This window comes from Panthera uncia (assembly GCF_023721935.1).
Source record: "Panthera uncia isolate 11264 chromosome D3 unlocalized genomic scaffold, Puncia_PCG_1.0 HiC_scaffold_8, whole genome shotgun sequence".
NCBI lineage: Eukaryota > Metazoa > Chordata > Mammalia > Carnivora > Felidae > Panthera > Panthera uncia.
The window spans coordinates 47,027,568-47,053,107 of NW_026057586.1; the positions used below are offsets into that span (position 1 = coordinate 47,027,568).

Genomic DNA, 25,540 nt, shown 5'->3' on the forward strand with positions numbered 1-25,540 from the left:
GGTAGGGGCACCTGCAGTGTACCCTTCTCTCTCTGGGGTGATGAGGACACAGGTGGAGTATAGGATTTTATCCCTCCCTTCAAGAACCGTATTACTGTAGAGTTAGCGAGATGAGCTGACATAACAGTATGCAATCCAATACATGACCAAGAGCTAAATTGTGAGATATAGATTCTGGTATGCCGGGTGTTGGAGGAGGTGAGAAATCAATGAAAACTAGAACAGCTGAGAAGGAGAGACTTGAGCTGACCCTTCAAATATGGGTAGGATCTGTAAGAGGTAAGGGAAGAGAGCAGGGCATCCTTGGTCAGGACTGGCCCTACCAAGTCTTTTAACTCAGTGCCTAAAATAGTGCCTGGCACCTAGTAGATGGTAAATTAATTTTTTTCAGAAGATATTTTGAAAAATTATTTCTAATGTATATTCTATACTGCACATTGGCTGTAGAAGGGATGGGGTTTTTTGATATATAGTTGACAACATTATAAGACATTTAAAGTATATATAAGATGACTGCATATGTTGTGCACTGTGAAAAAATTCCCCTTGAGTTATTTAACACATCAGTCACCTCACATACACACATCTCATCTTACATTGTGTGTGAGAACATTTAAATTCTACTCCCTTAGCAGATTTCACTTATGGAAAACAGTGTTAACAACCATAGTCACCATGTTATACGTTAGATCTTTCTATCTTACTCGTCTTACAACTAAAAGTTTGTACTCTTTTAACAGTCTCTCCCATATTCCCCACCTGCAGCCTCTGGTGACCACCTCCCTACTATGTTTATGAGTTTGTTCTTTATTGTGTTGTTGTTGATTGTTTCCACATGTAGGTGATACTATGGAATACTTGTCTTTCTCTGTCCGGCTTATTTCACTTAGCATAAGGCCCTCCAGTTTCATCCGTGTTGTCACAAATGGCAGGATTTTCTTCTTTTGTGTGGCCGAATAATACTCCTGGGTGTGTATGTCATTTTCTTGACCCAATGATCACATTTTCTTGATTCATTTATCTGTTGATGGACACTTAGGTTGTTTCCATACTGACTATTCTAAATAATGCTCTAATGAACATGGGGGTGCACATGTTTTTTCAAGTTAGTGTTTTCAAAATAAGCCAGTGAAAAAATGGGCAGAAAACATGAATAGACACTTCTCTAAAGAAGACATCCAGATGGCCAACAGGCACATGAAAAGATGCTCAACATTGCTCCTCATCAGGGAAATACAAATCAAAACCACACTGAGATACCGCCTCACACCAGTCAGAGTGGCTAAAATGAACAAATCAGGAGACTATAGATGCTGGAGAGGATGTGGAGAAACGGAAACCCTCTTGCACTGTTGATGGGAATGCAAACTGGTGCAGCCACTCTGGAAAACAGTGTGGAGGTTCCTCAAAAAATTAAAAATAGATCTACCCTATGACCCAGCAATAGCACTGCTAGGAATTTACCCAAGGGATACAGGAGTGCTGATGCATAGGGGCACTGTACCCCAATGTTTATAGCAGCACTTTCAACGATAGCTATAGAAATTATGGAAAGAACCTAAATGTCCATCAACTGATGAAAGAAGATGTGGTTTATATATACAATGGAATACTACTAGGCAATGAAAAAATGAAATCTGGCCATTTGTAGCAACGTGGTTGGAACTGGAGAGTGTTATGCTAAGTGAAATAAGTCAGGCAGAGAAAGACAGATATCATATGTTTTCACTCATATGTGGATCCTGAGAAACTCAACAGAAGACCAGGGGGGAGGGGAAGGGGGGAAAAAAAGTTACAGAGAGGGAAGGAGGCAAACCATAAGAGACTCTTAAATACTGAGAACAAACTGAGGGTTGATGGGTAGTGGAGGGGAGGGGAAAGTGGGTGATGGGCATTGAGGAGGGCACCTGTTGGGATGAGCACTGAGTGTTGTATGGAAACCAATTTGACAATAAGTTTCATAAAAAAAAAAGTCTTTTCATTTCTTTGGGTAAATATCCAGAAGTAGAACTGCTGAATCATAGGGCAGGTCTGTTTTTAATTTCTTAAGAAATGTCCATTGTGCTTTGCACAGTGTCTGTACCACTTTACATCCCCCCAGTGGTATATAAGGGCTCCCTTTTCTCCACATTATTGCCAGCCATTCATCTCTTTTATATAAAAGCCATCCTAACAGGTGGGAGGTGATAATCTCATTGTAGTTTTGATTTGCATTTCCCTGATGATTAGTGGTATTGGGCACCTTTACCTATTGGCCATTTGGATGTCATCTTTGTAAAAACATCTACTCCTTTCCTGTGCCCATTTTTTAATCTTTTTTGTTTCTATTAAGTTGTAAGAGTTTTTTAAATATGTATCTTGGATCTTACCCTCTTATCAGATACGTGATTTGCAAATATTTTCTCCCATCCTATAGGTTGCTATTTTCATTTTGTTGATGGTTTTCTTTGCTGTGCAGAAGGTTTTCCGTTTGATATGGTCCCAGATGTTTGTTTTTGCCTGTTACTTTTGCTTTTGATGTCAGATTAAAAAAAAAAAAATCATTACAAGACCTATGACGATCTTACCCCTTGTGTTTTCATCTAGGGGTTATGTGGTTACAGTTCTTACATTTAAATCTTTAATCTGTATTGAGTTGATTATTGTGAATGGTGTAAGATAGTGGTCTAGCATCATTCTTTTGCATATGGCTGTCCAGTTTTCCTAGCAACATCTATTGAGGAAACTGTCCTTTCCCCCCATTGTATATTCTTGGCTCCTTTGTCAGAAATTAACCAGATATGTGTGGGTTTATTTCTGGGCTCTTTGTTCCATTTACCTGTGTGGCCAGGTTTGTGCCAGTACCATACTGTGTCAATTACTATAGCTTTGTGATACTGTTTGAAATCAGGAAGCGTGATGTTAGCTGTGGGCTTGTCATATATGGACTTTATTAGGTTGAGGTATGTTCCCACTTTACCCACTTTGTTAAGAGTTTTATCATGGAAGGATGGTGAATTTTGTCACATGTATTTTTTTGCATCTAGTGAGGTGATCATATGATTTTAATCATTCATTTTGTTAATGTGGTAGATCACATTTATTGATTTGTGGTGTGGAACCATCCTGTATCCTTAGAGTGTATCCACTTGATCAAGTGTATACACTTGATCATGGTGTATATGATCCTTTTAAGGTACTTTTGAATTTGGTCTGCTAATACTTTGAGGTACTTTGCATCCGTGCTCATCAGATGCACATTCATTGTAGGGTCCTTGCCTGGTTTCAGGATCAGGTTAATTCTAACTTCACAAAATGTATTTGGACGTGTTCCCTCTACTATTTTTTGAAGGAGTCAGAAAAGTACATTCTGGCAGAATTTACCAGTGAAGCCATGTGATCCTGGACTTTTGTTTGTTGGCAGACTTTTGATTACTGTTTCAGTCTCCTTATTGATAATTTGTCCAGATTTTCTCCTCTTTCATGATTTCACTCTGTAGGGTATGTATTTCTAGGAATTCATCCATTTCTTCTAAGATTTCCAATTTGTTAGTATGTAATTGCTCATAGTAGTTTATGAGCCTTTGCATTTTTTCCATGTATTTTTTTTAATTGAACTGTAGTTGATATACAATGTTCCACTGGTTTCCGGTGTACAGTGTGGTGATTCAACGAGTCTACACATTATGCTGTGCTCACCACAAGTGTAGCTACCACCTCTCACCACACATTACATATGTTACATTGCTTACCTTCCCTGTGCTGTACCTTTTTCCCCATGACTTATTTATTTCATAACTGGAAGCCTCTGTCTCCCACTCTCCTTCACCCATTTTGCCCATATGATCCTCTGTATTTTTATGGTATCAATTATAATGTCTTTCCTTTTATTTATTATTTTATTTGAATTCTTTTTTCTGTTGGCTTTTTAGTCTCTATTTCATTTATTTCCCTTCTGATCTTTGTTACATCCTTTTTTCTAGTACCTTTGGCCTTAGTTTGTTCTTTTTCTATCTCCTTTAGGTGTAAGGTTAGATTGTTTGATTTTTCTTGCTGCTTGAGGTAGTCCTCTATTGCTGTAAACCTCCCTCCTAGAATTGCTTTTGCTGCATCCCATCGGCTTTGGCATGTTGTATTTCCATTTTCATTTGTCTCAAGATATTTCTTGATTTTCCCTTTGAATTTGGTTCTTTGACTGATTGGTTATTCAGTAGTATGTTTTAAATCTCACATAGTTGTGAATTTATGTGGGGTTTTTTTTGTTACAATTAATTTTTTTCTTCTTCTTCAAGTTTTACTTGTTTAAGTAGTCTCTACAGCCCAAGTGGGGCTCAAACCCTTGACCCCTAGATTGAAGTACATGCTCTTCCAACTGAGCTGGCCAGGCACCCCTCTTGTAATTCATTTCTAATTTCATACTCTTTTGGCTTAAAAAGTTGCTTGATATCAATTGAATCTTCTTAAATTTATTAAGACTTGTTTGTGCCTAATGTATAATCTGTCCTGGAGAATGTTTTGTGGGCATTTGAGAAGAGTACGTATTTTGCTGCTGTTCAGTGGAATGTTCTGTAGTTGTCTGTGGGGTCTGTCTGGCCTAACATGTCATTTAAGTCCATTGTTTCTTTTTTGATCATCTGTCTAGGTGATCTGTCCGTTGCACGTAGAGTATTGAAATCCCCTACGTCTAACATATTGCTGTGTAATTACATAGCAGTATATCCCAAACAGTTGATGGTGCTTCGTTTCTGGGTAAAGGAGCATTTTCATTTTTACTTCAAGAGTTATGTATTCCTCTATGATTTTTTTTTTTTTTTTTTTTTTTTTTTTTTTTTTTTTTTTTGAGAGAGAGAGAGAGCATGCAAGTGGGGAAGGGGCAGAGAGAGGGAGACATAGAATCCAAAGCAGACTCCAGGCTCTGAGCTGTCACAGAGCCCAACATGGGGCTTGAACTCATGAGCCATGAGATCATGACCTGAGCCGAAGTCAGACACTCAACTGACTGAGTCACCCAGGCACCCTTGTGTTTTGTTTTGTTTTGTTTCTTTAAAGAAAGAAAACAAGGAAGGCATTTTTAAATTTTTTTTTTTTAACGTTTATTTTTGAGACAGAGACAAAGCATGAACGGGGGAGGGTCAGAGAGAGGGAGACACAGAATCTGAAGCAGACTCCAGGCTCTGAGCTGTCAGCACAGAGCTCGGCATGGGGCTCAAACTCACGGACCGCGAGATCATGACCTGAGCCGAAGTCGGCCACTTAACCGACTGAACCACCCAGGCGCCCCAAGGAAGTTTTTTGTTGTTTTTTTTTTTTTTTAACGTTTATTTATTTTTGAGACCGAGAGAGACAGAGCATAAACGGGGGAGTGTCAGAGAGAGGGAGACACAGAATCCAAAACAGGCTCCAGGCTCTGAGCTGTCAGCACAGAGCCCGACGCAGGGCTCAAACTCACGGACCGCGAGATCATGACCTGAGCTGAAGTCGGCCGCTTAACCGACTGAGCCACCCAGGCACCCCAGAAAGGTATTTTTTAATAGAAGGAAGAGAGCTTGAGACATCTCATTGGAGATAAACATTGGTAGTCCCAGTTTTCTGACGTGGGCCCCATCAGTGAATTTCTGGACTTACTGAGATCTCCAAGTGTATATAGTGCAGTCTTCTTTTCTTTATCTCTTTCTGTGTTCGTATTCTCCCTTGTCTCCCCAGTGAGACAGCAATAGACTTACCGCTTCTGTTAATTAGGTTGAGCTGTTACACGTCTGTCTGTTCTGCAATACTTTATGGTAATGAATGAGCTTAATGTTTCTAATGCACTCTAGTTGTAGTCTTGTGAATGTTATATTACTTTTAATTGTATGGATTAATAAGAACGTGGATATTGAGGGGAAAGTCAGCTAAGGCAGGTGGCATTCAACTTGGATGGCACCTTGGGAATGTTCACCTGGCCTGTAGCTTTAGTCAGTAAATTTATGAAAGACCTGATTTCCAAAGGAAACATAACTAATGGTAGGTGAAGGGATGGGAAGATCATCCGAATATCCTAGAGAATACCAAGATAAGTATGTTACGTAATGAATTTTTTAAAGAACTAATGATGCTGTTTGCTGGCAGGATAGGGTATACGGGGTTAAAACTTCAAGTCAGAACCCCCCCCCCCCCCGCTGCCTAATCATTACATTATTTTTGGAAGTCTACTGTGATTGTATCATTCTAGCAGACAGAATTTAAAGCCTATTCTGTAATGTGTACGATAGCCTTCTAGTACCTAGTCCACAAAGTAGAGTAGATTTGCACGCTCAGGAAACCTCAATGTTGTTCAAAAACAGCCTGAAATTTCTTTCAGCTTTGATCATTAGCTCACTATGAAGATTTTTGGTTTTTGGGGCCCCATCATCTTTGTATCCCATTTCCTAATTTTTTTTTACATTTATTTATTTTGAGAGAGAGAGGGAGAGAACATGAGCAGGGGTGGGGTGCAGGGAGAGAGAATCCCAAGCAGACTCTGTGCTCTCAGCACAGAGCCTAATGCAGGGCTCAGTCTCCCTGTGAGATCATGACCTGAGCCAAAATCAAGCATCAGATGCTTAACAGACTGAGCCGCCCAGACGCCCCCCATTTCCTAATTCTCATCTAAGGCAGATTTATTAATAGTTGTTATCTAATGCTCACCAGATCATGAGCTCCTTGAAGAGAAGGAGAATGTGTGGGGAGTATTTATATTTCCTTCAAGGCCTAGAACAATATACTCCATATTGCCCTCTGGGAAAGATTTGTGAAAGTGAACTGATGCTAATTCAGTTTCATGGGCTGCAATTTTCCGTTACTTCCTTCCCAGGAGACATGTGAGGTAAAGATACCAGCAGGTAAGTTTGTCATATATATTGTCATGTGTATTGACATCACCATTTCCATTTTCTTGTTAAATAGGAACTATCCAAGATCACCATGCCAGTTATATTTAATGAGCCTTTGAGCTTCCTACAACGACTCACTGAATATATGGAACATACATACCTCATCCACAAGGCCAGTTCATTTTCTGATTCTGTGGAAAGGATGCAGGTACGTGTCAAACAAACACTGAAAGGGTTTAAATCTCAGAGACTTCTCTGCCACCTCCACCCCCAAAACATACACAAAATTCATGTTCAATCCAGCGTGAGATTGGGAAATGTTATTAAAACTTAGAATATTTGGAGTGTCCTCTGTGTTCCTTCCCCTGCCATCCTCTGGCCAGAGTGCCACCACAGTGGGCAGACGAGTGACAATTGGAAGAGAAGCAGAAGGTGGTCCATAACCAAATCGGATGTTGGTGAGCTGTTTCTGAGTCTTCATTTTAGAAAGTAATGTGTTGGGAGAAACAGCTCAACTTTTCTTCTTTCACACTTTCTTAGAGTATTTCTGAAAAGGAATGAACACACACATACATACACAAATATGTATATTTATGCTTATGTGTGTAATTAACTTACACACTATTCTAGATTAAAACAAAAGATAACAAGGAATTGTACTTTGTAAATTTGTTTTGGATAGAAGATGCTTACATGATGTGTATAGATGGATTAGTTACAGGCAGAGCAGAATAGACACATTGTTCTCCAAAGCAATAGCATTCTAAACGGAATCTTTCTGTTCTTTCATTTATATAAATCAGCTTTTCCCAACCTCATGGGACTTAATACCAATTTGTTTAGTTTTATATCTTTTTCCCTATCCTCAAATTGTACTTTTAGAAATTTTAAGGCAATTAAAAGTAATTTGGGGTTTGAGAGTTTTTTAAAAGTTCTTGAGTGAATTTGTAGCACTCAGGGTGTAACAAAAACCATAGCTCAGAATGACTATAGCAGGAGACTCAGTATTTTTCATTTTGAATACACACACTTACATATTAAGTTGCTAGAGATATATTAAAAAGCCAAAGTAATTAAACTCCTCAAAATAATTTTGTAATTATTATCTTCAAGATTTCAGTTCCTTAAAGAATGGGGAGCAAGTGAGGCTATTTTTAACTTCTAATGCTGTGTTCCACAGTGTGTAGCTGCATTTGCTGTATCTGCCGTTGCTTCTCAGTGGGAACGCACTGGAAAGCCTTTCAACCCGCTTCTGGGAGAGACTTACGAATTAGTTCGGTAAAGATCTTTCCTTCACTCTTTGAGATGGGTGGTTGACTTTGCGTGATACATGTAGCTTTTTAGGTGAAGAGGAAAAAAACATATATATTTTTTTAACATTACCAACATTTGCATTCCTGGAGCAAGTTAACAATTTTGATGTTTGTTTCTCTTTTAGAGACTGTCAGAAATGTGGAAACATGCATAAAATGCACCATTATAAAAAGTAATTAAGGGATTTCAATATTTCTGATCATGTGGGATTAATTATTCTTTCCTCCTTACATAGATCATGTGATTGGAATTTTTTTAATACCCATATCAAATATAGTAACATAAATGTGTACTGTTGGCATAAAGGCAATGACACATCTATAGATGCACTTCTGTTTGCCTGTTTCTTGATCCACAATTAAGGAATTCATTTGGCTTTAGTTTTTCTGAATCTTCCCTTTTTGTACAAGTTTGGATACCATTTATTATTTTTTTTATTTAATTTCTTTTTAATGATCATTGGTTTTTGAGAGAGAGGATTGAGCCGGGGGAGGGGCAGAGAGAGAGGGAGACACAGATCTGAAGTGGGCACCAGGCTCTGAGCTGTCAGCACAGAGCCCGACGTGGGGCTCGAATCCACAAACCACATGATCATGCCCCAAGCCGAAATTGGACGCTCAACTAACTGAGCCACCCAGGCGCCCCAATAGCATTTATTTTCTAAACGTTTGGAAGGGTGGGGACACATTAGATTCCTCTATCCTAGTATCAGTGGAAGAAGTTTAAATTTACATGGCTCATATTGGCAATTCATGCAGGTCACCCAAATTCATGTGTGTGTTCTTTAATATTTTCAAGTAGCTAGAATCTGCTGCTTTAATACTTTTACATTGCCTTTTGACTGAAACGACAGTGATGTACACGTTACATGATAAGAGTTAATTACAGTGTTGCTTTTTTTTTTCTTTTTAAATCTCAAGAGATGACCTTGGTTTCAGACTCATCTCGGAGCAGGTCAGCCATCACCCACCCATTAGTGCATTTCATGCTGAAGGATTAAACAACGATTTCATCTTTCATGGCTCAATCTACCCCAAACTGAAGTTCTGGGGCAAGAGTGTAGAAGCAGAACCCAAAGGAACCATCACTTTGGAGCTCCTTGAGTGAGTTGGAATCAAGCCATTAAACTCTTTTCATGTCTGTCTACACTTACCCACAGACCTGACAGTGTTGTTCTAAAGTTGGAGAAAAAGAAACAGCTTATAAACAGTGTAAATTATCCACTTTCTGTAAAAGAATTGAGAAACAGGGCAATAGCCGTTGTTTTTCAATATAGGTATATATAAAAAGTTTAACTTAATGTTTGGATCTATTTTAAGATAGAATGGAATCAATTATTCCATGATAGTTCTTAAGGAAGATGCTTTCTGTACATCATGGTGATGTTTTCTTTATCCATCTTTCAAAATGAACAGATAAAGAAAATGTGGAATATATATACAACGGAATACTACTAAGCGTTGTTGCCATTTGCAACAACGTGGATGGAACTACACTGTATTATGCTAAGCGAAATAAGTCAGAGAAAGACAGGTGTCATATGATTTCAATCATATGTGGAATTTAAGAAACAAAACAGATAAACAGGGGAAAGGAAAAATACAATAAAAACACAGAGGGAGGCAAACCATAAGAGACTCTTAAATACAGAGAACAAACTGAGGGTTACTGAAGGGGAGGTGAGTGGGGGGATGGGTTAAATGGGTGACAGGCATAAAGGAGGGCACCTGGGTGTCATGTGTAAGAGATGCATCACTGTGTTCTACTCCTGAAACCAAGACTACAGTGTATGTTAACTAACTTGAATTCAAATTAAAAAAAAAAAAAGAATCAGTGTTCAAAAAAAAAAAATTCACTTTGAGAAATATGGAAATAATAATTGTGTGGCCCATCTTAGACATTAGGTAAATTTGAAAGTTCTCTTCTTTTGCAATAGAAAAAAAAAAGATTAGCGTGGAATATCTTTCCGTTTATTTGTGTCTTCCCATTTCTTTCATTAATGTTTTGTAGTTTTCAATGTACAGGTCTTTCACTTCTTGGCTAAATTTATTCCTAGGTCTTTTATTCTTTTTGATTTAGTTATAAATGGGATTATTTTCTTAATTCCTTGCTCATATATTATAAGAATTAATACTGTTAATATATCCATACTACCCAAAGCAATCCACAGATTCCATGTAAATCCTATCAAAATTCCAGTGACATTTTTCACAAAAACAGAACAATTTTTCTAAGTGTATATTTATTTTTGAGAGAAAGAGATCACAAGCTGGGGAGGGGCAGAGAGAGAGAGGGAGATGCAGAATCTGAAGCAGGCTCTAGACACCAGGCTGTCAGCACAGAGCCCAATGCAGGGCTTGAACCCACAAACCGTGATATCATGACCTGAGCCGAAGTTGGACTCTCAACCAACTGAGCCACCCAGACGCCCCTAGAACAAACAGTTTTAGAATTGGTACGGAACCATAAAAGATCCAGAAGAGCCAAAGCAGTCTTGAGAAAGAAGAACAAAGCTGGAGGCATCACATTTGTTGATTTCAAACTATTTTACAAAGCTACGGTAATTAAAACAGTGTAGTATTGGCATAAAAACATGAAGATAAGATGGATGGAACAGAACAGCCCAGAAATAAATCTATGCCTATATATATGGCCAGTTTATGAAAAAGGAGGCAAGAATATACAATGAGGAAAGGACAGTGTCTTCAGTAAATGATGTTGGGAAAGCTGGACAGCCACATGCAGAAGAATGAAACTGGACAGTTTCTTACCCAAGTTAACTCAAAATGGATCAAAGACTTGAATATAAGTCTATAAACTCCCTAGAAGAAAACATAAGTGATGAGGTCCTTGACATCGGTCTTGCTGAAGACTTTTTCAATCTAACATCAAAAGAAAAAGCAAAAAAAAAAAAAAAAAAAAGTGGGACCACATCAAACAAAAAACTTCTGCACAGCAAAGGAAACCATCAACAAAATGAAAAAGCAACCTACAGAATGGAAGAAAGTATTAGCAAATCATATGTATCTGATAAGGGGTTAACATCCAAAATATATAAAGAACTCCTACAACTCAATGGCAAAACAAACAATTTGATTTAAAAATGGGCAGAGCGGACCTGAGTAGATATTCTTCCAAAGAACACACAGAGTTGGCCAACAGGTACATGAAAAAGTGCTCTGCACCACTAATCATTAGGGAAATGCAAATCAAAACCATAGTGAGATACTGTTCCACACCTATTAGAATGACTAGTGTCAAAAAGACTAAAAAAAACAAGTGTTGGTGAAGATGTGGGGAAAGGGGAACCCTTGTACACTGTTGGTGTGAATACAAACTTGTACAGCCATTCTGGAAAATAGTATGGAGATTCCTCAAATTAAAAACAGAACTACCACATTATCCAGCAATTCTACTTCTGGATATTCACCAAAGAAAATGAAGCGCCTATATGGAAGTGTCCATCCATGGATTAATAAAGAAAATGTGGGGAGGGTGTGTGTATGTGTGTGTATGTACACCATATACAACACAATGGAGTATCAGCCATAAAAATAAATGAAATCTTGCCATTTGCACAACATGGATGGACTTTGAGGGCATTATGCTAAGTGAAATAAGTCAAAGACAAATACTATATGAGCTCTGTTACATGTGGAAATAAGTAAGTAAATAAATAAAAATTTACAATAACAAAAAAAAAAAAAAAAAAGCCCTGGGGTACCTGGGTAGCTCAGTCAGTTGAGTGTCTGACTCTTGATTTTGGCTCAGGTCATGATCTCACAGCATGTGAGATCAAGCCCTGCATCACACTCTGTGCTGACTTCACAGAGTCTGCTTGGGATTCTCTCTGCCTCTCCCCAGAAAATGCTTGCATTCTCCCTTCCCCTCCTTCCCTCCCTCCCTCCATCTCTCTCTCTCAAAAATAATAAATAAACGTTAAAAAAAAAAAAAGCTCATACATACAGAAAGCAAATTGGTGGCTACCAATGGTACAAAGTAGGAGATGAAAGAAATGGGTGAACTGTTTTTGTTTTTCACTTAAATAAATTGAATAAATTTTTAAAAGAAAAAAGTTAGATTTAAATTCAAAGGTGGTTCCTCTTTTAGTTAAAATGGAATGAGCACCCTATAGTCTATCTTTTCTACTGATTTTAACTGGTCAGAAGACATAAAGCAACTATGTGAGGACTCTGAAGAGTAAAGAATCACAGACTGGGGAGAGAAATACGAACCTGAAGACCAATATGGCAGGTTCCTGGTTTTATTCACTCTACCCAACCACTGTCGCCTGGCTTACAGTCAGAGCAGCTCAGACCTTAGAACCAGACAGTGGAGGCAGACAAACAGTTTCAGAAGAAGCCATCTGTTTCTGGTTAGAACAGCTAAAAAGAGACCTTTGCAGGATGTAGAAAGGAGGGAAAATCCTTTTTAGTTTTCTCTCCCAGCCTTGCCCCAGAGCAAGCTCCAGGTCCCACAGCTACATTCCTGGAGTGGCAGCAGCAGCCACAGAAGTACCTAAATCTCAGGAAAGGTCCTCCTTGGCCAGAGGAACTGGATAAAGGCCAAAGAGAGCGAGGAGAATCCCTGTTACTTTTTCTCTTTCTTTTCTCTTTGCCCCAGAGGAAGACTCACTTGTGGGGAATGCAAGACAGAGCAGGAACGCTTTAAAACCCCAGCTTTCTAGGCAAAGGCCAGAGGAAAGACTCCTCTGGTATCTACAAGTATGGAGGGAGGAGGGAGATCAAGAAAGGGATCCCATTAAGCAGTGTATGAGTTCCAGGCTCATCCTTAACACTTATGCATTGCAGTGACCCGAAGTGGCACACCAAAGACCTTTAGATCTGAACTGCTGTGTGGGATCAGTGCCCAGGTCCCCAACTGGCTATTGAGGGGGAAATAATAGATCTGAATAGCACTACAAAGGCTACAAAATTAAACTGACACCACAATCAAAGGCAACAGAAACTGGGTTGGGACTTGTGACCTGAAATTATGTTAACAGTACAAACAAAAACCAGTATTCTCCGGAACATTTTAAGGGGGCCCAGAATCTCCTATTATTAAAATGTCTAGAATACAATTCCAAAATCATTCGACCTACAAGGAAACAGGAAAATCTCAGTAACTCATGATGGAAAAGACAAACAATAGGCTCTAGCCCCAAGATGAGTCAGGTATTGAAATTTGTATCAAATACTTTAGAGCAGCTTTCATAACTGTGCCCCATGAGATAAACATGAACATGCTTAAAATGAATAGGAAGACATTTTAGCCAAGAAATAGAAGTATGTCTGGAAATTTTAATACTGAAAGTTATAGTGACAAGTACAAAAACTGAGATAGGCTGAATGGAATGAAGCTGATAAAGTATGTCCAGGGTCTGTATGAACACTACACAGTATTGATGAAAACAAAGGATATTTGGATAACGGAAGACAGACTGTTTCAGTATATTTGGAAGCCTTGATATAGTTAAGATGTCCATTCTCCCCTAATTGACCAATTAACAATATTAACAATCCAAATAATAAGTCCCAGGATGATTTTTTTGGTATACAGAAGTTGATTCCAAAATTTGTATGGAAAGGCAAATAAAAAAAGAATAGTCAAAACAATTTTGAAAAGGAAGAGCAGAATCGATGGCCTCCCATTTCCCAATTTTAAGACTTAACTCTAAAAATCAAGAGATCAAGAAACTGTGGTATTGGCAAGAGGGTAGAGATGTACATCATTGGAACAGGTCAGTTGAGAAATTGACTTATAGAAGTATGGTCAGTTGATTTGTAACTAAGGTGCAAACACAGTTCAGTGAAGGGTAGTCCTTTCTACAAATAGTGTAGAAACAATTTGACATGCGTATTTAAAAAATGAATCTCGGGGCGCCTGGGTGGCTCAGTCGGTTGAGCGTCCGACTTCTGCTCAGGTCATGATCTCGCGGTCTGTGAGTTCGAGCCCCACGTCCGGCTCTGTGCTGACAGCTCAGAGCTTGGAGCCTGCTTCAGATTCTGTGTTTCCCTCTGTCTGCCCCTCCCCCATTTATGCTCTGTCTCTCTCTGTCAAAAATAAACCTTTAAAAAAAAATGAATCTCAATTCCTATCTCCCACCTTATCCAAAAATGAACTCAAAATCATAGATTAAAATGTACAACTGTAAAGCTTTTGGAAGAAAACAGAAAATCTTTATGGCTTTGGATTAGGCACTGACCTCTTACAGATACATACCAAAGCACAATCTAGAAAAGGCAAAATTGATAAATTAGATTTTTATCAAAATGAAAAACTTTTGCTTTGTGAAAGACACACTTCAGAAAATGAAGAAGAGAAGCTGTAGATGGGTAAACATTTGCAAATCATATACCAACAAAGGACCTGTATCCAGGATATATAAAGAATTCTCAAAATTCAGCACTAAGACAATAGATAGAGCAACTCCGTAAGAAATTGGGCAAACAACATGAACAGATACCTCACCAAAAGATATACATAAGTGGCAAACACATGAGAAGATCTCAATTGCCTTAGTCATTAGAGAAATACAAAGTTATAATCACAGCGAGATACCACTATACATCTATTAGAATGGCTAAAATAAAAATTTTTTAAACAGATAATACCAGCTCCTAACAAGGATTTAGTATAACGAAGTATTGTTGGTGGGAATATAAAGCGGTAGTCACCCTGGAGAGCAGTGTGGCAGTTTCTTATAAAGTTAACGATAGGTTTACCGTACAACTCAGAAGTCCCCTCCTATGTATTTATCTAGAGGATGAAAATTTATGTTGTCACAAAAGCCTGCACACAAATGTTTATAACAACAGTATTAATAACCATGAAAAACTGAACGTTCCTCAAAAAATTAAAAATACAACTACCATACGATCCAGTAATTGCACCACTGGATATTTACCAGAATACAAACACACGAATTGAAAGGGGTATATGTACCCCGTGTTTATTGTAGCATTCTGCACAATAGCCAGATTATGGAAGCAGCTCAAGTGTCCATCAGACGAATAGATGAAGAGATGTGTCCAAATTAATGTTATGCAGCCATAAAAAAGAATGAAATTTTGCCAATTGCAACGACGTGGATGCATCTGGAGAGTATAATACTAAGCAAAATAAGCCAGTCAGAGGAAGACAGCTACCATATTATTTCACTCATATATGGAATTTAAAAAACAAAGGAAGAAAAGAAACCAAGCAATCAGACTCTTAACCATAGAGTACAAACTGATGGTTACCAGAGGGGTGGGGGGGTGGGAGCATGGGGGAAACAGGGGAAGGGGATTAAGAGTACACTTATGATGAGCACTGAGGAATATATGGAAGTGTTGAATCACTATACTGTACACCTGAAACCAATATAACACTGCATGTTAACCACACTGGAATTAAACTTTTTAAAATAAATTTAAAAAAATAACAATAATAATTGCTCAAAACTAAAAGCAACCCAAAGTCTTTCAGTGAGTGAGTGGTTAAATGTGGCACATCCATACAGTGGAATACTACTCAGAAATAACAGATTATTGATACATGGGATTTCAAATGCATCATAACAAATGAATCCCAAGAAGTTGCATAATATATCATGTCCTGTATATGGCATTTGGGGAAAGACAGTGGAGAACAGATGCACTGTATAAGGATGAGGGATGAATTAAGGATTCAGGAATTAGGTAGAAGGGAGACCTTGACTATACCAGGGGCATGAGTGAATTTGGGAGGCTGTGACTGATCTATGTTCCGATTGTGGTGGTTACAAAGGTCTATCCATGCATTAAAACTCCAAGAATAATATGACAGCAAAAGTGAATTTTGCTATTTGTAAATGAAAAATACATGTAAAAAACACAAATGTATGAAGACGTGAAACAAATGTTTTCAAAAGGAAAGGATGTGTAAATTGGTGCTTATTGACCTAAATTTTTCTCTTTGGTGAGCTGGAAGGTACTCTTCTGGTTAGTCGTAAATAGACATTCATTTTTATTTTCCAACTCCAATTTTTTTTTTTTTTTAATGTTCTCACCAAACTTTTGAATGCCTAAGATGAGGACAGGCATACATAGGAGGTATTGAAGGCCTGATTCCAGACTACTGCAGTAAAGCAAGTCGGATGAATTTTCTGGTTTCCCAGTGCATTTGGAACTTATGTGAGGTCTATATTATAGTCTTATTAAGTGCACAATAGCATTATATCTAAAAAAAAAAAAAAAAAATCCAAATACATCTTATATCTTACTGCTAAAAATGCTAGCTATTTGAGCTTTCAGTGAGTCATAATCACAGATCACCATAACATATATAGCAATAAATGAAAAACTTTGAAATACCGTAAGAATTGCCAAAATGTGACCCAGAGACATGAAGTGAGCAAATGCTATTGTAAAAATTATGCCAATAGACTTGCTCAATGCCTGGTGCCACAAACCTTCAATTTGAAGGAAAAAAAAAAAAAGCCACAGTATCTGCCAAGTACAATAAAACAAGATACACTGGTATATACATAGTTTATTTGGAGTTCGGTGAAAGTTTAGGTTTTTTTCTTAAGCTTCTATATCCTTTTAAGAAACAACAAGAGTAGTTAGACAATAACCCATTTTATTGTGAGTTTACATCAATAGAGGTTTCAAAGTCTTAGAGCTTAGTTATCTCCAGCTGTCTGATTTGTTATCCTGAGTCACACTTTTGAGACTTTTTAAACAAAGTAACACTTCTCATTTATTTTTCTGGGCTTTGGGTTTTTTGTTTTTTAGACACAGTGAAGCATACACATGGACAAATCCTACCTGCTGCGTACATAACATCATCGTGGGTAAACTCTGGATTGAGCAGTACGGCAATGTGGAAATCACAAACCACAAGTAAGACGCTTTAGGGGGCTTATGTATCCGTTCAACTGTCATCACCCCGTTCTGGTGGGGGTCTTTGTTTTTTTCAAAAGCTCTAGTAGAGCCTGATGATAATTTAAGAACCAGGCAGTTCGACCCTTGGGTAAATAGAAGCCCATCCATTTAATGAATGCAAGTTTCTGACCAGGGACAACTGGGCGAACTCTGAGCTTTTACAGATGAAATTGTAATTTCATCCTCAGTTCATTTTGCTTATAGTGCTTAGTTTGTATTATTTGCAGAGGAGGTGGGGTGGGGGGAACAGGAAAGTTAAAAAGAGCTGGGTTCAAAGCCTACTTTGTGACCTTGGGCAACTATCTTACTCAGCTCAGACTGCTCTAACAGACTGCCACGCAAACCAGCTGGCTTAAACAGTAGAAATTTATTTCTCGCAGTTCTGGAGGCTAAGAAGTCCAAGATCAGGATGCTGACAGCTTTGATGTCTGGTGCAGGCTTTCTCCCTGGTTCGCAGGGGCCATCTCCTCGCATCCTGACATAGTGGACACAGCTCATGTCTCGTGTCTTTTAAAAGGGCACTAATTTCATTCGTGAGGACTCCACCCTCATGACTGAATTACCTCCAGAGACCGTCACTTTGGGAGTTAGGGCTTTGACATGTGAATTTGGGGAGACACAAACATTGACTCCATAGCAGCACATCTCTTGTTCTTTATGAACCCTGCTCACCTTTCTTAATGGTGGGTCCAGTACTAATTGAGGATTAGTCGTAACAACCACTGTGTGGAGCCTGACACGTGTTAGAAAATCAGTAAACAGCAACTGCTTTAGAAAGGTCACCTTCCTCATTATTCTCTACTGCTGCTTCTGTGGTGAATGGTCATCTGAGCTTAATATCTTCTTCACAGGACTGGGGACAAATGTGTGTTGAATTTTAAGCCATGCGGCCTTTTTGGTAAGGAATTACATAAAGTCGAAGGCTACATTCAAGATAAAAGGTAAAGTGTCCATTTTAGGTGTTGGGTAGTATAGGTGTCATTTGCTAACTAAAATGTCAGTATTAAAATCTGCCATAACCTAGGAAACAAACATTTCAGTGAGTTGAAAATTTTTTCTTCTACAAGGAAAGGTCTGTTTCTTTAAAGAATCTGATTCATAATCATTTTCATGGTAAGATTCAGTTACAGCAAAACACGGCTTTAATTGTTGGCTGAATATCAATGTCTCTCGACAGCAAGAAGAGGCTCTGTGCCCTCTATGGGAAGTGGACCGAGTGCTTGTACAGTGTGGACCCCGCCACTTTTGATGCTTACAAAAAAAACGACAAGAAAAATACTGAAGAGAAGAAAAACAGCAAACAGGTGAACATGCTGTAAGGTGGTACTGGAGGAATCCCTGGGCTTTTGAATTTGTACTAATCGTTCTGGAGGCGGCCCGTTATTGGGTCACAGTGTGATCTTTTTTTTTCTGGTTGCTAACGCGTGTGATTTTTCTCCTCGGATCTTCTTTGTTTAATTGAGGTAGATTTGACAGACATCCTTGAATCTTTTGAACGAACAGATAACCTGCCCCAGTAGCAACTGTGCGGCATAAGCTTCATGGAGTATGGCCGCGTGCTACTCTTGTGGCTGTGTGAGGTTATGCGTGAGGCGTTGATTACTCGAATTCACATAGCTTTGGAAAGTGGGAGTTCATCTTGGGACGGATGTTCCTTTCCTTCTTTCTGTTTATGTGCGTTAGAAGTTGAGATCAGGGGCGCCTGGGTGGCTCAGTCGGTCAAGCGTCGACTCTTGGTTTCGGCTCAGGTCATGAGCTCACAGTCTGTGTTCGAGCCCCGCGTTGGGCTCCTTGCCCCTCTGTTGCTTGAGTGCGCTTGCTCTCTTACTCTCTCAAAAAATATAAAAATTTTTTCTAAAAAGGAAGTTGAGATCATTTGAATGTTTAAAATTTCCTCCAAAATTATTTCCTACGTTTTCCTGCCTGTTAGCAGTTTTGTTGCTCTCGCTCTTGCGTGGGCGCGCTGTCTCTCTGTCTCTGTGTCTCTCTCTCTCTCTCTCTCTCTCTCTCTCTCTCTCTCTCTCGTGTCTAAACCACTGAAGTTAAGACCAGTGCAGTTAAGGGAGTCATTCCCCACTCACCTTTCTTCCTCATGAGACTGTTCATTTCCCACGTGGAGGGCACACAGCTGCTTGTCCCGGGGCCCAAGGAGGCTCTCGTGTTCGGCGCGCTCCTGTTCCTTTCCTTCAGTCAGAGGAGCAGAGGGCTAAAGAAAGAGTGCACGTGTTCCGACAGGAGATATTTGAGGACTGGTTGCTTTCCGGGAGCTGGCGGGGTAGTTAAGAGCACAAGCTCTGGGTAGAAACCCTCCCCAGCACCGAGGAGTGGGTAGAGTCAGGTTTCGTGCCTTCTCCCTGGCCTTCATGTGTGAAACGGGGATACTACTGGTACCTGCTTTGTCAGGTGAGTTGACGACTGCTGGAAAGGGCTCGGAGTAATACCTGCTCATAGTCAAGACCACTAAATACCAAGGTCCCTCTGCTCAGAGCACGTGGGCGTGCCAGGGGCCGAGCCACCAGCAAGCAGGCAGGCTCCCTGGCTCCCCTCGCGGGAACCTCGTGCTTGTGAAAGTTAAGAAGCCCCAATCCTCCTCAAAAATAGGTGTAGTTTTTAGTGAGTTTCTTTGTAATTAAGTTAACCATGGTCCTGAGGCAGAAGGAGTTTTATTAAAATGTCCCGGCATGCCGCTCTGCTGTGGCTTTGACTCTTCTCTTTCTATCTCCCTGCATCTCCGGGCACTGTTCTGCTCTTCTCCTCACACCCCACGTCTGTCCCGCCTGCCTTTCCTTCCTTCTGGGAGATGTGCTGATGCTTCTCCGCAGCTGTTACAGGACCGAGGGGGCCAGAGAAGGAAATGCTCCAGGACACCGGGAGCCCTGGCGGCCACTCGGGCCAGTACGAGGCCACTTGGCAAAGACACGCACTTGCCAACGTACGTGGCATCCACCCTCCTTTACGGAGTTGGGGCAGAGGACCACGGACATTGGCAGCATCCCAGAAGATGTCCCTCATGTCCCGTGAATCCTGCCAGTCTTTGTAGATCAGTGCTCTTGGAGAGCGAGATTATTCTCACCCACTCGTGCCTTGTCCACTTCCCCTTCCTGTGTGCACGGAGCTGCTGCAGGCCCATGTACCTGAGCGCATTCAGGTGCCAGGGCAAGTTTGTCGTCATCGGTGCTGTCGCCTCCCTGCTGCTGTTTTGTAAGCCGTATGTTGGCTGAAGTATCTCGGTGACTGTGTGACACTGGGGGTATTACCTAACCTTCCAAAGGCGTGAAGTCCGTGTACCTACAGAGCTGCGGAGCTCCTGTGTCCTTATAGGTTTATTACGGAAGGATCAGCACCTCGAGAGCTTCTGGCACGGTCTGCCCGTGCGGGATAGCCAGAGGAATCGTTCGTTTCCTCATTAGCCTAACATCCGTTTAAATTCTCTTTTTATTGAATGCTTTTAGGATCCCTACTGGTTTTGTGTCTTTGATCCATTTTAGTTAACTGCCCCAAGAATTTAACCTTTTCTTATTCTCATAATGCTCCAGTAAATATTCCAGCAAGTTACTTTTCTTTAAAAAAAAAAAAAATTAAAAAAGCTTTAGGAAGAATAAGACACTATAGTAAAGAGTGCTGATGAGAGTAGTGCTACCTTAGCGCACATAACACTAGCTGGCACAGCACACACAAAGCTCAGGGCCTCCTAGCCCCTGGTCAGCAAGTGTTTGTGGACTCCCTGCACCGCTGGAGAGAGTCCCGGCTCCCCTGTCCCCCCACCCCCCCGCACCGCTCAGTCTATGCGGGAAACCGTGGTTATTTTACAATTTGTAAGTGTACTGTTGTAAAACGTTTTAATTTTGTCCATCGGTTGGCTCTTCTAGATGAGCACTTCTGAGGAGTCAGACGAGATGCCAATGCCAGATTCTGAAAGTGTGTTTGTGATCCCTGGAAGTGTTCTCCTGTGGCGAATAGCCCCACGGCCTCCAAACTCTGCCCAGGTGAGACGGGGCTGCTTCGGTGCCGAGAGCGTGCCTTCCAGGCACGTGCAGGGCCAGCCCAGCCAGACCACAGAAGGGTGCGGCCTGTCGCCCCAGTGCTCCTCAGCCGTCCCTCTGCTGGCTTCTGTCTGCCAGTTTCCCTTGTCACCTGAGACTCTGCGTTCATGCCGTCGGTCCCTTCTGGGGTATGGCTGGGAAGATGTCAGGGTGGAACTCTTAGGGGCTTCTTTAATGATAACTCAGGAGTAAGACTGGCTCTCGTCAAATACAGGCTGGTACAAATACTTCAGTAGTAAGCCCCCAGATCCAGCGAGTTATGATTTTAATGAAGTAAAAAGAACATCAGTGTGGCTTATAGTTCAAGTTGACGGTGATGGAGGATATTCATCGTGTGCAGCCTGCGTGGGGATCTCTCTGGGACAGACACCCCAGGTGGGGCAGACTTGAGTGAAAATGCTGAAGACAAGTGGTCAAGAAGGCGGGCCATCATTACCGCAGACTCAGGGAGTCATTGTCAAGTCATTGTGTCTTCAGGGGCTTTCGGGTTGCAGTACGCCTTGCTACATGTTAATTTGAACATTTTTGCTGCTTTTCAGATGTATAACTTTACTAGCTTTGCAATGGTTTTGAATGAAGTAGACAAGGAAATGGAGAGCGTGATTCCTAAGACAGACTGCAGGTTACGGCCTGACATCAGAGCCATGGAGAATGGAGAAATAGGTAACGAGTGTCTGGTGGTGAAATGGTGTAGATAGATGTGGGGGGAGGGGGTCGTGTGATCAGTAGCATCATTGTGATGGTACGAGCATTTTTAGTCTGAATTCAATATAAATTCAGTAGCTTTCATTTAAAATTTGGAAATCTGAGGTAGACTTTAGTAGCTTAGATTCATTATTTCAGTGATCCTCCCTGACGGTTTAATATTCTACATATGGCCAGAGGCATGTCTTAAATGTCAGAGGGGAATTTGAGAAAATAATAGCATCGTTATCAACTTTAAACTATATTCTAATTATTTCACTGTATGTTTAAGAACCCAAATAATACCTCGTGAGCCTCAAAGAAGAGTGTGGCCTCAGTTAATTACAACATTTTTACCTGATGTTAAATCTGTTCTAAATCAGTGGTTCTCAAAAGGGAAGCACCCCCCCCCCCCCCCCCCCGAGGACGTGCAGCAGTGTCCAGAGAGTTTGTCACGTCTGGGGAACTGCTGCTGGCCATCTAGTGGCTAGAAGCTGGGGGTGCTGCCAGAGGTCCTGCAGCTCGCAGGACGCCCCACAAGCACCCCGGCAGTGTGATGATGTGTCGGGGACACTAGGGTTCAAAAGCCCTATTCTAACCACATGCCCTAATGCTGCCCTTGAATGATCAGTGAGACAGGATTTTTGAAAATTTTTTGAATTTCTTATGAATAGAATCTGAAGCTCTGTGAGGTCTCACCAAGGATTAAGAAAATTTCACATTGATTCAGTTTTTCCACCCAATTTTCCATTGAAGCTTTTGAACATAATTATTTTGGCCTTAAGAATAAGCAGGTTCTTGGGGCGCCTGGGTGGCTCAGTCGGTTGGGCGTCTGACTTCGGCTCAGGTCATGATCTCACGGTCCATGGTTTGAGCCCCGTGTCGGGCTCTGTGCTGACAGCTCAGAGCCTGGAGCCTATTTCAGATTCTGTGCCTCCCTCTTTCTCTGACCCTCCCCTGTTCATGCTCTCTCTCTTTCTGTCTCAAAAATAAATAAATGTTAAAAAAAATTTTTTTTAAAAGAATAAGCAGGTTCTTTTTTTTTTTTTTTTTTTTTTTTTTTTAATGTTTACTTATATTTGAGAGAGAGACAGAGTGCGAGCAGGGGAAGGACAGAGAGAGAGGGAGACACAGAATCCAAAGCAGGCTCCAGGCTCTGACCTGTCAGCACAGAGCCTGACGTGGGGCTTGAACTCACAGATGGTGAGATCATGGCCTGAGCCGAAGTCGGACACTCAACCGACTGAGCCACCTGGATGCCCCAAGATTAGTAGGTTCTTTTGGTAAATGCAGAAGCTGTTCAGGACTAGACTGTAGAAAGAGATGACTGGGCCTTGAGTGACCCCTCTGCCTCTCACTACCTTGGGTGTGTGTGAAAATTTTAACGTAATGTTTGTTTTCTAATAAGACAGAGATCGTGTGAATACATGTAGATGGTGCTCGTCCAAAACGTCACTGTGCTTAGTACTGTGCCCGGCAGGCTCTACCTGGAGAATAACGGTTTTCCATTAATGTTCATACCTTAGATCAAGCTAGTGAAGAAAAAAAACGACTTGAGGAAAAACAAAGAGCAGCCCGCAAAAACAGGTCCAAGTCGGAGGAGGACTGGAAGACAAGGTGCGTGTGGGGCACCCCAGGCTGTTGTGGGGGGCGGGGCACTCAGATGCAGATCTGCTAAGCCAGGCCTGACACAAGCCCTGCCAGTGTTCCCAGGTGTGAGAGAAAAGCGGCAAGACTTGCATGTGTGACACAGGAAAGGGACTATCTGGAAATTAAGGTTACAATATTGCCACACAATTAACTGGAGGTGAGTCGTTTAAGCCAACCGTGTGCCTTCCTTGTCTGGCCACGTCCTGCCCTTTTCGTTATTGTAAGAGGGAAGGTAAAATCTGGAATTAACAGATTTTGGCATGAAAGTAGGTTTGGAGCTATTTTCTTATAGTACACGTGAGTGAACGTACAGGGCCGTTTGCTTATATGTTTATCATGTGTCCAAGATATTTAGACAGTGCCTTTATTCTTCCAAACACAAGGGATTAGACATGTACCAGAAATACAATATGTATAAAGTAACCTTGGATTCCATTCAGAAATAGAAAGTGGCCATAAAATTTCTAAGTTTTGAACTTTTTTTTTAAAGAGGAGTTTTCAGAGTCCCTGTATTGAGTAATAGAATCACTTGGAAACAGGAATAGAATAAAAACATTTTCTACGTTTGTATCACATGATAGAAACCATTGTCCCATAACTCAAAGTTATTAAATGAGTTGCAGAGCCAATATGGGTGTACTTTTGCAAGCATTTCAGTAGACATTGGTAGCCCTTTTGCATCTGAGAAATAGATAATTATTAGAACTAGAAATGACCTTAGATTTCATCCAGTCTAAGTGTTTTTTGGACGTGGTTAGCATAAAAAGCTTTTTTGCCAATGAATGTATAAAGAATCTCCAAATACAGGATGTGTGGAACCAGAGCTGCGGTGGTCGGGTGAGGAGTAGGGGCAGGACCTTGGCCACCCCTCACCTTCTTCCACCCTGTATGTTCCCCAGCTCCCTAAAACTCCGTGGAATACAGTTTGGAAAGTGGCCCAGAAATCCCTTTGTTGTTCAGAGGAAAACAAATGCTGGTGTATTTCATTTAGGGGACTTGCTCATGGCACACTGCTAGTGAGCCGCAGGCCTGTGATTAGAACCCTCCACCTTCATTAATCCTTAAGGAAAAGCTACATTGCTTTCCTGTGATCCCTTTTGAAAAGACTTGACTCATTTTATCATAATTTCTAGTCTCTTTTTGCAGAAAACCCCACTTTTGTACTATATTTCTCATTATTAACTCCTTTATTTTTCTGGTCGTGTTTTCAGGTGTACAATGTAAGCGAAAAGTCCACTAAGAATTTTTACTGTCAAAGTCATAGCATTTAGAAAGTAATGAGCTTTAAATAGCTCTGTAGTCGCCTGAAAATAAAACGAGGGGCCGCGTTTGTGGGCTACAATTTGACGCCTCTCTACCACACTGTCTCTTAGCATCAGTAGTACTTATATGAATGTACCTCTTTAAAATGATCCTACCGACCCTTTGTCCAAAGAATATGTGCTTTGAGCTCTTTTTTAGTGAAGGTGGGAAGAGTGCACACTCACGGACTTGACTCTTCTCAGGATTGACGACGTGTGTTGGAAAGGCGTGGTTCAGTTTGACTAGGGTAGGATGGGGCAGGACAGTTTATAAAGGAACATTCTCTGCTGGGTTAGAGCTAACTAGCCTTCAGAGTTATCAAACCCGGAAACTTATTAAAATCCGTCTCAAATTCCTCCGCGCTAAAAGCTGGCATTCCTGCTAATACTGGTTTCACTCGAAGAGAGGATAGGCTCCCAAATTTTTGGCTGTCAGCTATGGCCCCTGCTTTTGAAAAGGCCTGCTTGTAATCCTGACCTATTTTCCTAGAGGAAATCAGTGTGGTACAGGGAGGAGGTAGAGGGACCCGTGAGAGAGGATTTTTAAGAGGAGGGAGGCGGGCGATGTGATGAGGCCAAAAAAATTGATGAGGCTGTCTCCCTGATCATCTGAGCATCATGCAGAATTCACATTTTATAGAATGCTACGTTCCTGATTCAGACCTGCAGACGCCGTAGACTCCAAAATACTAAAAGCACAGAAATCTTACCTTCCTCTTCCATGTGACCTGTGCCTAAAATGTGTGAGTTTAGGACAAATTAACTGGACTTTGTGGTCTCTGTGTGTGAGCAGAGGTTTCCAGACA

The 25,540-nt window shown here is 40.7% G+C and overlaps 1 protein-coding gene across 7 annotated transcripts in view; it reads left to right on the plus strand.

The window, feature by feature from the left end:
• The window catches only part of OSBPL1A (oxysterol binding protein like 1A), a 243,777-nt gene that overhangs the window by 215,598 nt on the left and 2,639 nt on the right, over positions 1 to 25,540 (plus strand). For all 7 annotated transcript variants that reach the window (XM_049619605.1, XM_049619606.1, XM_049619607.1 and 4 more), the window contains 9 exons: positions 6,904 to 7,038; positions 8,011 to 8,108; positions 9,065 to 9,247; positions 16,907 to 17,014; positions 17,908 to 17,997; positions 18,234 to 18,360; positions 20,926 to 21,042; positions 21,639 to 21,762; positions 23,310 to 23,400. In XM_049619605.1, coding sequence (XP_049475562.1) covers positions 6,904 to 7,038; positions 8,011 to 8,108; positions 9,065 to 9,247; positions 16,907 to 17,014; positions 17,908 to 17,997; positions 18,234 to 18,360; positions 20,926 to 21,042; positions 21,639 to 21,762; positions 23,310 to 23,400 — 1,073 coding nt within the window. The remainder of the gene's footprint in view (positions 1 to 6,903; positions 7,039 to 8,010; positions 8,109 to 9,064; positions 9,248 to 16,906; positions 17,015 to 17,907; positions 17,998 to 18,233; positions 18,361 to 20,925; positions 21,043 to 21,638; positions 21,763 to 23,309; positions 23,401 to 25,540) is intronic.